This window comes from Falco peregrinus, chromosome 9 (genome assembly GCF_023634155.1).
Source record: "Falco peregrinus isolate bFalPer1 chromosome 9, bFalPer1.pri, whole genome shotgun sequence".
NCBI lineage: Eukaryota > Metazoa > Chordata > Aves > Falconiformes > Falconidae > Falco > Falco peregrinus.
This window is the reverse complement of record NC_073729.1, coordinates 6,606,431-6,619,018: the sequence shown is the minus strand read 5'-3', so window position 1 is coordinate 6,619,018 and position 12,588 is coordinate 6,606,431. Positions and strand designations below refer to the sequence as shown.

At 37.0% G+C, this 12,588-nt stretch overlaps 1 protein-coding gene across 2 annotated transcripts in view; it reads left to right on the top strand.

Moving 5' to 3' along the window:
* Positions 1-12,588, top strand: part of NUCB2 (nucleobindin 2) — a 31,115-nt gene that overhangs the window by 2,865 nt on the left and 15,662 nt on the right. The window contains exons 2-4 of one of the 2 annotated variants that reach the window (XM_055813771.1): positions 8,693-8,824; positions 9,475-9,582; positions 10,903-11,029. In XM_055813771.1, the coding sequence (XP_055669746.1) occupies positions 8,693-8,824; positions 9,475-9,582; positions 10,903-11,029 (367 nt within the window). Of the gene's footprint in view, positions 1-8,692; positions 8,837-9,474; positions 9,583-10,902; positions 11,030-12,588 lie in introns of both variants that reach the window. The other variant, XM_055813770.1, reaches the window with a different exon arrangement.

Below are 12,588 nucleotides of genomic sequence, written 5' to 3'. Positions count from 1 at the left end.
AATATTTTTACATCTGGCTCCATATCATTAGATTTAGATTTATCCTTGTTAGCTATTTTCTTTCCAAAGAGAAAAAAAAGTACTTTGAAGTTCTGGGGCATTCAGGGTTTACTTTAGCATCGCATTTGTTGCTGACTAGAGCAAAATGCATATTAGTAGAATAATTGAAATACTTTTTGATTTGAGATTAGAGTTTGAGTAAATATTTTGGTTGCATGTAGTAGCATCTGTGAAACAAGGTTGCTTTTTACACCAGCACTGAAAATTGCTGTTCCCAGTTATACAAAATGAATTTGCGAGATTCCAGGTGTTCTGTTTTGTTCAGTATGGGAACTGGATGCACAATACAGGAAGCTACATTTGTAGTGGTAATTTTTTTTTTTATTTGCTTTTGAAGTTGGTAAGGGTTTTATCAAGTATGCATTGAACTCAGTACAAGGTTTGCTTTGAGTATTGGCTTCATAAATCATTTTCTTTTGAGCCAACTTTACTGGAAAGAACTGATAAAATGCAAGTTCCTTTTAAAAACAAGACTAATATGTCAGCATTCTTCAGTTAGTAAGGTAGCTTTGTAGACACTGATATTAATTTTTCTGAAACAATAATAGGGAAGTTTCTTGGAGGCGGGTACTACTGTGTGCATGTGTGTTCGTGTGTGCGCACAGGTGTTTAAAAAATGATCCATTAACATTGCAGCAAGAATTAAAAACAGTTTCCTTTTCAAACTTTACTTGACAGAGATAAGCATGTGGAGCAGCAGCCCTCGGTTTTGCTTCTGTGCCATCTTTATTTCTGTTACAGTTGCATTGTAAATAGTACTTGTTTCTTTCCCTCTTGAGAATTCATAGTTTGTGTTACTATATGGTATCCCCCAGCATGTGGGTGACTCATTTAATAGAGCAGCTGAAGTGTATTTTTTTAAAAAAGGTTCTGTCAGCAAATGTTGTACTACACGCAGTTGAGGCATGCTGTCTTTTCTGAGAAGCTGAAAAAAGAAGCTGTTCTACCAGCCAACTTTTAACTGTAAAGAGAATGAAGCAGATCAAGTGCAGTGAGAAAAATATAACAAATACAAGTAAAAATAAATTAATTTAAGCAAAGTGAACAGCGTGAGAGGAAAGGATTCTGGTGCCTTTATGTACTTAAATCATACTGGTTTATATACAACTCTTTATGTACAGTATTAAAATGCTTCCTGAAAAAATAAGGAACGTCTCCTAGTGCAGAGAACTGAGCCGGATGTACTCTAACAAAAGGTTAGGACGGCATGTCCAGGATGAAACCTGTTAAATGATGGCTAGAAAAAAAGAAGTGACATCCGAGTCATGGGGTTAATGGACAGCTTTGACAGAAGAGGAGAAAATGCTTGAAGGATAGTGAGAGGAAAACTGTTGCTGCTTGTGTGGGTGGGACATTTACTGAAAGATGAGAGAGGAAGAAATGATGCTTGCATATTAACTTTTAAAATGATGAATTCTCATTTGGGAAGAAGAGTATGCAGGTGTCTGTATTTTGAAAGGTAACTTGTAAAGGGAAAACTATTGCAGATTGTAGCCATTTCCCTTTCCATGTCATTTTCTGCTCATGGCTTCAATGAGAAGTCTGTATCTGGAGGACTGGTAAGTTAGTGAAAAGGCTTCTTCACCACAACCAGAGGTTTAGCTTAGCATGTTGCACTTGCTTCTGAAAATTGTTGCCACATTTTAGGCATGCTAATAACAGATTAACTCATTGGCCTAACATAGTGAAGAAGATGCATTAACAAGAGCCTCAATGACTTTTCATCATTGGTTAAGGTATGATAGCTTACAGCATCTTTGCAGCAAGTCCTCCTGAAAGAACAGGGAGGAACCAACACTGATATTTCAGGGATTTCCAGACAGAAAATATGGCAGAAGAATGATCTGTTTCTGCCTGATTTCAAACATTTAATTTATTTTTTGTAAGATTTTGAGGGCTAATCAATTAATATCTTTGCAAATAATTTTTAAAGAAATGGAAACCCCCATAAAATTAAACATTCTCAATTTAAACTGTGATATAGGGACAGGTATATCACTATTTCAGAGAGGTGAAAAGATTGAAAGCGCTGAAGGAGTACTTTACATAGTTCAGATATAATATTTGTAATACTCTCATTTTAGTACTGAGGTTAGAATATTCTTAGAAAGGTGAAGATTAGTAGATCTATTTTATCTATTTCCTGCATATGAAGATTGTTCCTCTTTCCAATGTACAGCATTAAAATAGGAAGTCACAGTGCAGTCTTGACTATAGGGACTATCCTGCATGTCCACACTGTATCTCTTCACTTCCATAACAGATACAGGAGGTGTATGTGAAATTTTACAAATAGGTAGGCTTATTTGTGTATTCTATGGGTCAATTTATGTTTACATTGCCCATTATGATACACATGCATTTGGCAAGTACAGACATGCAGTATGACACCTAGAATATTGTGCTGTCATGCTTCATAATTATCTGCTGAGCCTCTACATGTGCAGACACTATGCATTATACACTGATATCACTACATGTTCTTGCCTATCTCAGTTTTAGAAAATTTGACATTGGGTGATACTATTTTAAAAAGACTTGCGCTTTGGTAGGAAGCTGGTGGAGACATCAGTACCAAATTATGCTGTTTTCTGGGAAACAGGTATTATGTTAATGAAAAGTAAATTTTCAGTTTTATATTATAAACACCTGGCAGTTGTATAAGATAGGCATGCTAATGCTGTGTTTAGCCGCTTGTGTTAATGTTGCTAGAACAAACTTTAGAAGGTGCATTTTGTACTTATCTTTCAGATCCCTTTATAATTCAAATGTCCGATCCTGTTCCACTGAAGTTGATAGGAATTTATGATTAACTTCAGTGAGATCAACGTCAAGGTTGCTGGCAGACAGCCTGCTTCTTTTCTTTTCCAATTGTGTTTTCCTGTTCATGCAAGTACATTTGTGGCTCTGTTTCATGCTGACTATCTCATACTTTGGGCTCTCGCTCTGTTTTTTTTAAATACTTTATACTTGGAGAGGTTTTTATTTTTCATTTTCCCTGAAAGCTCAGGATGTTGGCTCTGTTTATAAACTACAGTATTTGACAGTTCTAGAGCACTACTTTTGTGATTAGTTGTCTTTATGTATTATAAGTAGAAATGTTTGTTTATCCCTCTAGGGAAGATGAGATTGATTTCTGATACAAGCAGATCAGAGCTGTGCTACCTTTTCATCTAGGTGAGCTACATGTCTTTGACTAAAATCACTTAATTTCCAGGTGGCAATTGTAGCATTAGCTCTGTCCATCTGTCTTTAAAAGTAACTAGTCAGCTGGGCAGATCCATAACAATTTATATTTTTATGACACTATATAGTAGTAGGAAGAATAGTAATAATGCTGGGCTCCAGTGACACACCCATGGCAGGGCACGGGGAGGTGTGCTGACAGTGCATTATGTGCCACTGATGATAATGATCAAATTGACATTGATCCTCTTCTGCAGCACTATGACTGTCTGTTCACTTGGCAGCTCCTAGTTCTTACAGAAGAAACTACATCCCTGGGTCAGACACACAGATTTGCCCTAAATTGCTTGGGAAGGGAGAGGCATCCAGGAGTGGGTTTCTCAAAAGTCAAGAACTCTTGAAGGTAGCTTGGTAACAGGCTGAGAGTGGAATTAACTGTTAATAGTAAAGTGTTTAGTGGAACAAAAACTGAAACCCCAGTTTTCTTCTCATCCTGCCTCTTGTCACTCTTCCCTCTAGTTGCCAAAGTTGAGAATCATGCTGAGTTTTTTCTTGCAGCTGATTAATATTAGAATTTTCAATAGGCCTGCTTTCTCTCTTCTAATACCTGTCAGAAAAGAATGTGCTCAGTGACTCAGTTGTGACTGTCACACTCTAAAGGCTGATGCATGTCTTAGTCACCTGCATTTGTTGGGGGAATTTGGCCGAATATGGTCTTGGACTAATAGATACCTAAATACAGTAACTCTATCTGCAGTAGGTAATTACTTTTTATTCTAATACATATATTTCCAATTTACTTGTTATAGCACAGATTGTGTAAACAGTTGGGTTCCTCAAAATGCTACAGGAAATACAGTGTTAAGCATAGTAGTCTGCAAAGTCAGCTGCAATGATAGAGATATTTTTGCTTATCTGTTTTGGTCTTCTCTGCTTTTAATCCTTCCTGGTACTTGTGGATTTTTTGGCCGGTTCTATCGAAAGAGCTACGATAAAAACACCCTGTGCACAACCTGAAACAAAACATGCCCGATGGGCAGTAGATAGCCTTCTTTACAGAGCAGCTTATTACAGCAAATAGATGTGAAGAACATACTGTGATATCATCCAGTCTCTCTCATTATGTATGACAGCATGTAATTATAAAGGTTGTTATTTCCAAGGGAATCCAAATTGCCCATGAGCACAAATCCCACAGAAAGTCAGCAGATCCAATTGCACTTAGTTTGATTAGGACTTTTGGTAGATACCTCTGCAGTAGCCGGCAGAGCTTAGTTTAGGATGATAGGGCTTCAGGTGCCCGTCCCAAATTTGCTGGAGATTAGTATTCCCTCATATGAGGTTTGGCAGACCAACATGGTTGCTTCTGTCTCAGTTGTTTCAGTTCAGCATGGATTTTTTAGGTTTCAGTTTGCCTGAGTAGTATGGGGGTGTGCCCCCCTCCCTTCTTCCCCCCGCCATAAACTAACAATCCCCATCTCCACAATTATTCACATTACTAGAAGTTGTAGGTCAGCAGTTTTAAAAAGGTTATATATGTCTTTAAAATGAGTCAAAGACCAGGTGTCATTGTTGAAAGTGTTGGCTTTTAGTACTTGCTGTAGGCAGAGTGAATCTATGCCAAAACTATGGCTGGCACAAAAGTTTCTGGCTTCCCTGCCATGGTTGATTTCACTACATGACCTGTTGGTTTTACATGAAATGAGTGTGCTCAAGTAATAGCCATATATGATTTTCAAAAACACTGGTTATATACCTTACATAACTTGAGTGGCTTATGGTAATATTAAATTAGTTTTATTACTATAATTTTGTGTATGTAAAAATATACATTCTGATATAAAAATGTTGGGAAGATACTTACTGATTTATCAGGCATCCAAATGTTGTTTGGTTTTTGTTTAAATTGCCAGAAGCTACAGTTTCTTGAAATGAATACTTCAAACATACATAACTTAAAAAAAATATTCTAAAAATACTAGGAGTATAGTTATTATAGTCATATACTTTATAAGTCCCTTGGTTTTTATTAGCTTTGTTTCATATCTGTTGCCTAGACTTCCTGCGTACTTAGGGCCTTTCACTTACGAGCTTACTAGGCTGCCTCGTTCATACTCTGCAAGAATTTCAGCAAGATGGATTTTTGTTTTACCTGTAAATTTTTTGACTGTGGTGCTCTGTGTTTAGAGAAGTTATTGCCCAGGCTGTTTCTCCAGAATCTCTCAAAGTAGATTTTGAGGTTCAGTTCTCTCTTATTAATTTTTTTTTCAATACACTTAGGTGATAGACACTGAAACAAGTGTTGACCTTACTTTTACTTTCTTTCCTGTTTCTTTCATCTGAAAAGGAAGGGATGCTTCCTCACAACTGTATCTCAATCTGCTTTGGAAGTGAAGTATCACCTTGCAAATATTCTCAGACCAACCTATAGAATTTATAAACCTTTCTTGTTAAGAAACAATGCTCTGATAAAATCCGTAGCATAGCCTAGGCCACCCAAGGTTGTTCTATTTCAATTCAGATATTAAAGGACTGGAAAAGCTTCAGAGAAGACTAACAAGCATGATCAAAGGTCTGGAAAAGCTTCTGGAAAAGGAGTCAGTAGGTAAGCTAGCACACTTTAGGCTAGAAGAGTGAGGACTGGTATATGATCACGGTTGGTGAGCTGTAGTATGGAATTGATAGTTAAGAAGTTGTTGCATCTCTTCAAATGCAAGAACTTAGGGGGTCATTGAATGATGTAAATGGATGTCAGGTTCAGAGCAGAGGTGGTTCACCCAGCCTGTGTTATCTGTGGAACTACTTGCCATGTTTGTCATGTTGTAGGTAGTCTGTTACAGAAACACGTTTTTCTATTTCTGTCCAACCTGCTGCATAAGTTAAGTTCTTTCCACTTTCCATTTGTTGTATTCAAGCCTACATGGTGATCTAGCTGTGTTTGTATGTTGACAGCTATATCAAAATGCCTAAAATAACAGACACCAGTGTTTAGAGAATGACTTTTAACACCAGGCATGGCAATCTACTTTTGGAAAAAAGAGGACAGACATTAGGTGATGTTGCCCATGCAAGACAGAAAAAATGACAGTAGGGTGATGGTTGCCTGCCAGCTAGAAGAACTGATGGCCTGCATAATATGTATTGACTTATTAATGTTGTCCATGCCACTGATAGATAAAATGAGCTGTGTCACTAACAGACTCCAACTGATGGCTCTAGTTCAGGACCTCCCAGCAGCATTGTTAATCCTTCCTAGTAACCTAGCCTGGCCTGAAGATCCAGTATGAGGACTGGCAGGGAGACTTCTGGGCAAGTCCATTAACTTGGTGATTTGGTTTATAAAAAGTCATTCAGATAGTACTGGAAAATACTCAGTCTTGGCATCTACATCAAGATTAGTAGACATGAAAACCTAGTATTTGTTAGTTATTATCATTTCCTGAGATTAAATTCTGTTGAAGTCACAAACGTAGGCACAGCATTTATACAACAATATTCTGTAAAACCATCTGAAGTACCGGAACTTGGGCATTTTTAAAAGTGATAGTGAATGACTAACTCCTTCATTCATCAGTTCTATAGTCCCTGCAAGCCACCAGCTTCTGTACACGTGTGGGAATTAATTTACTAGTTCCAGCAAATCAGTCTGGGTTTGGGATTTTTTTGGTTCTGTGGTTGTTTGTTTTATAGGGATGACCTAGAGAAGCGTATCAGGCTTGCTGTTGTGGGTCTGACAGTAGTGTTCTGACAGTATTCTGACACTGAATCCAATACGTTCAGTATGGCAGCAACAGTGGCTCCTGCTATCCCATCTGGTAATGATCAGATGTTAGTCGTTTTTTAAATGAAAGTAACAGTTATTTGCTATAACTGTGCAGAATCCATTTAGGCTTTTTTTTGCTGAAGATGTGATTAAGAAAAACCATTTTCAGAGAATTCTTGTTATTCTTGACCCTTTGACATATAAAACAAAAGATGGATAGATGGGTGTATTTTTATCTCCAGCTATTTCTTCATCCCCAACAAAAGAAAGAACATCTTTGCACATCATCTGTGCATTTCTCACTTTTTTTCTTAAGAAGAGTGCATTCTTTTAACTTAATAAATGTATGAATAAAGGGTGTCAACAATGTTTAATATTGAGTAGGTACAGTTATCTACATTTATTGCCTTAATAAAGGGGCAGCTTAATCCAAGCAATAGTAATGCTTCACTGTCAAGTACCAGAGCATGTAGTCAGGAAAACTGGCATTGACACCGTAATCAGTTTGTCCCTCCTACCCTGCTAAAAAGAGGTTTGCTGCTGGCGGACATAAGTACTTTTAATAGAATTACTTGCATGACTAGTTACAGCACTTCCACAGAAATTCTCCTTGTACCAGGTACAATTTTGATTTGTTTGTACGTATCTTAAATATTATGTCTTCTTCTTTGACATATCTAAACTAATTTTAGACAGTACTTGACTGGCAACTTTCACCTTCCAGGAGGTGATTTATATTATTAATGTAATACTGGAGTTTGCTTAAGCTTTTGATAGAATATCCAGAGACAGTGGACTGTCATAGGCTGAATTGTCTCAAGAGCCTGACTTTGCTGTCAGATGCTGGATTACCATCATTATTTTTCTAGCTGGATTTCCTGTACTTGTGCTGTTTAAATATTCCATCTTACCAGTTTCTGAATTAATTGAGCTATTTTTAACCAAATTTGACAGAGGGGGAAAATACAGAGATCAAGAACTCTCAAAAGTGCTCAGTGCTCATCAAACTATGTGCGAGTTGGCCCTGTATAAGACACAAAGTCTAGGGGAAACTGGCTTAATGCCTCAGCAACAATTTCAGGTAGTGTGAACACTTTTTTCAGGAATCTCTGTCAACTTGAAATACGGGTATAACACGGATTAAAATTATTTTTCCTGCAAATAAACTTTGGAGGGGATCTCTACTCCAGATTAGGCAAACTACTCCATTGCTGAAACAAAAACTACTGGCATTGCTACACTAAGATCTGATTCAGTGTCCATGATTATCTTCAGGAGTTTGCCAGTAATTTCAGCAAAGACATGATCAGAGTAGGAACGTCATATCAGTATTAGTTATGCAAGACTTGGCCATCCTAAACAATGTATGAACATTGAGTGTTCCCACCTGTTATGCAGAGCTATTGATAATACCTCAACATGTTAAAAACCTCTCACCATTTACAGTACAATTTAGGTTTGCCACAGAACTGTAAGATAATCTGAGGAAATCTGCTTGTGTAATAATGACTTTTAAAAATTAAAACCATATTTAATTCTTCGAGTTTTAGTGTTCTTTGAGAGGAATAGAAGATGTGGGATGTCGGTTATTAGAGGTATTTATATAGGAACAGAAATATATTTTAATCAGTACGGTATGGTAACATTTTTAATGTTAATTTTTGTAACTTGGTCTCATTTCAGATGAAGTGGCTATCTGTCCTGCCCCAACAGTGTATTTTGCTGATGACATGTCTCCTAATGGTCTTGGAAGCTGTACCTATAGACATAGATAAGACAAAAGTCAAAGGAGAAGGCCACGTAGAAGGAGAGAAGGTAGAAAACCCAGTAAGTGTAATGAAATTTATCTAATAAGGTATTTTTTCCTAATTGTTAGTAATCTGGCTATAGCAGATTGCCTTCATGAAATTTAGATGTTCTTTACCGGAAGGAAACTAATATTAGCTGGTATTCTCATACAGTCTACCATCTACTTTGGTAAGGTTCCATTTAAATTTGTTTTTTATATTTTTTTTCCTGTGATCTGCTAAAAGTGAGGTGGCACGTGGAAGGAATTCCCCAATTTGCAATAGGAAGGATTGCTAATGTTCCACAGAGACTTCTTTCAAGCAACTGAGTGGTAGCTTAGGAAATTCCACTCAGTGATTCCATTTCAGTGTTTCAAATAGAAGAGTAATGAATGAATTTCACTGTTTAAAAAAACCACCAACACTATATTAACATGACAGATGCTTCTGTATTACATGGATTCTTAAACACGTTTCTCTTCCTTGTCAGTTGCTGAAACAAATGAGTCATGAGAATAAGTTGTTATAGGACAATGATGCAAATGAGAAAAAACTAAGCTATGTAAGAGAGTATAATGCCTGTGTTGCTGAGACTTAAGTTTCAGTTTAATCACTGTATTTTAAAAAAATGAAGTGTTTGGTAGTTTATTTTCTCAATTTCACATTCTTTTTTTGAAGGATACAGGACTTTATTATGATGAATATCTCAGGCAAGTAATAGATGTCTTGGAAACAGATAAGCATTTCAGAGAGAAACTCCAGACTGCTGACATAGAGGAAATAAAGGTAGGTACAAAAAAAGGAGTTAAATTAAGGTTAACTAAATCCATAATCATGACCCATGTATGTTGTATTCTTTCTTCCTTTTTCTTTTTTCATACTCCTCTCAATTTTTGTGAGCTTAAATTTCCTCACCTTTGTATTTACTTAGGTATTAAGAGTTAAATACCTAATATCTAAAATCTAGTAAGAGTTAACTAGAACTTTGTCTTTAGTCAAGGGACAGCAGAACTTCTGTTCGTTACATATCCCATAGCGTAGCATAACACCCCCCCCCCCCCCCCCCCAACAACTTATACTTGAATGCATAGTTTCTGCCTGTCTACTAAAAAGCTGCTTTCAGACTTCGTACAGGTAGGTGAACCTTCCTGTACATCAAAACAGCTGCAAGCGTAGCTCTCACTCACTTGCCTGCTAAGTAATTTGGAACACCATTTTGAACATAGATGTATATTGGCCTTCTGAGGTTAAGATAGTATGTCACAAATGAGTATGATGATATAGAAAAGAATGACAAGGCAGTCAGATTTTAAAGTCTGGGGAAATTGAGGAGTTGTGCGAGAGGTAAAGTCAGTGTATTTAGGAATAAAATAGAACTCTGGCTTTCTCCGTTGCTGTCCTTTCTTTTGTGCGAATCCACAAAGCACTCTCTCCTAAACCTCACCGCATTCTTGTCTTTTCAACTTTAGTTCCTGGCTGTAGGTGGTGGCTGTTCTGCACTCCCTTTTATGAGCTAGAAATTCAGCAAGGGACAGGTAGGAAACTAAAGAGGAGAACCTGCCTTTTGCATTTCCTTTAATCCCTCATGTTGCCATCGGCAGCTTTTGGCTCCTTTTTCTTCTGTGCTACATCTAGTGTAACCCTTGAAGATTACTATCCATTTCCAGATCCTGATGAATATTCTTGCAATACATGTTGGTGGCTGTTGCTGTGCTTGTACCCTCTCAGGTCTTACAGCAGTCATCAAGTGGGTGAAGAGCACATCATTTTGTGTGCATCTCACAGTTCTTTTGAACTAATTTGATCAACAATGTTTAAGTGACAAATTTCTTAGGTATTGCTGCTTCAAGGTCATGATTTTGCCCTTTGGAGGAGCAAGATACTTAGAAATTCTCTTTTCAGAAAGCTTTTAGGATTCCTGTTTCTATAGCCATAGGCTTAAAAAAACTTGAATCTGCTCTTTGAAAAAAAATTGAGATTCTTATATTGTGGGCTACAGTATTGCCAAAGACTGCCACTAGTCTGCTGTCCTGCAGCTCATGTCTAATGGGAATCCTGAAGGCTACTTTCTTCTAGTTTTTATACATAACTTCTGTTTTTTGACAGAGTGGAAAACTAAGCAGAGAGCTTGATTTAGTAAGCCACCATGTGAGAACACGGCTGGATGAACTAAAAAGACAAGAGGTGGCGAGATTAAGAATGTTAATTAAAGCTAAAATGGATTCTGTTCAAGGTAAGAACACAAAATTTAACTAGGTGAGTTAAGAGGTGGGGTTGTGTTGGAAAGGTGCCCAAAGTCCATCAGTTATGCTTTGTTTGTTGTCAACAATGACTGTAAGCTGAAAGTGAGTGTCCTGTCTGAGCTGGCCTATGTCCAGTAAAGACCCACCTTTAAAGGAAACTGGGGAGAAGAGAAAAGCCATCAATGTTTTATAAATAACTAGATTTGATTTTGGCAGTGGATTTTTCAGTTATTTCTAATTTTTTTCAACGTCTTTTTGTATTTTTGTAGACTACAGATTATTCACTGAGAACTAGTGATACAGTAGGACTAGGTTTAAGAATACAACATGACCTAGCATTTCATGTCTTTATGGAGTAGAAAACAAATTTATTTTTTTAGAGTCAGCTAACATGGAAGTTTTCCTTTTCTCTTTTTAAGTTCCCTTTCCACCAATAAGAGTTACTGTATAGATTTATAACAAACATTAAACGTTTTGATTTAGAAGATAATTCTTCTAATTTTGGGGGCCGTTTTAAACTACTGAATAAAGAAAAACATTTGGAGTAAAAAAAATTCTCTGTAGAATTTTCTTAATTGCTAATGAAATCATACAAACTCAGGCAATTTTTTAAAGAAAGTATACACATTTCTAATGAGTGATTCCTGTGTGTTTGTGTGGAAAATGGTGCTATCCCTTTTTATTTCTTATTACTGAATAATTTTTAAAGCTTACATTTAGAACTAATTCTGTAAATTTCTCATTAGTGGTTTCCTTTTGAAAAGAATTAGTTGCTCATAAATGAAGATCCTGATGATGGACTATATCATCTTGTTTCTGAAATGCTGTTTTTTCACAAAGAAACTCTAACAAAAGGGGCTTAATTAGCTTATGTAGAGTATTTTTTTATTAAAAACGTTTGCAATTTATGGGGAGGGATCACACTGAATTGAATAGGTAATGCATCAATTTAAAATGCTCCCAAGAACTGAGGATCTGTCTTCTGGCTAAGCTAAACTTAGAGCTGGCACATAGACTGAAGAAGCAAGCATGTGCAAATACATGTTTATGGGGATGTTACTAGGGTTAGGAAAGCATCAGAATACTTTGGGAAAAAAAGATACCTTGCCAGTGAAGTCTTTAGGTGCTACCATAGTATAATTTATGAATAATAACATAGAGTTGGCTGAGGGTGTCAGATCACCTTTCTGTCCTTTGCTTTGTTTTAATGAAAGTTCTGGTCTGGAGAGTACAGTTGACTGGTAGCTAGGCAGTGCAGGCCAGCAGTAAATCATCCACAGGAGCCAGTGCATTGCCTCACATACCTGCCAGACCCCACGTTCATCTTCTTCCTCCAACAGCTCTTCAGCTGCCAAGAGTCATGTCTTATGTTCCTGTTGCAGGCAAGTGGGCCAGTGACATCATGGTGACACTCGCAGTAAGCTATTTGACTGCAGCTAACAATACCCAATTGTGTAGTAATTTTGTGTATTTTTAAATTTTTTAGTTGTTTAATGGACTGGTTACTTCTAGCCCTCTCTACTTCCATAAATCAAGGGTAACTAGTAGA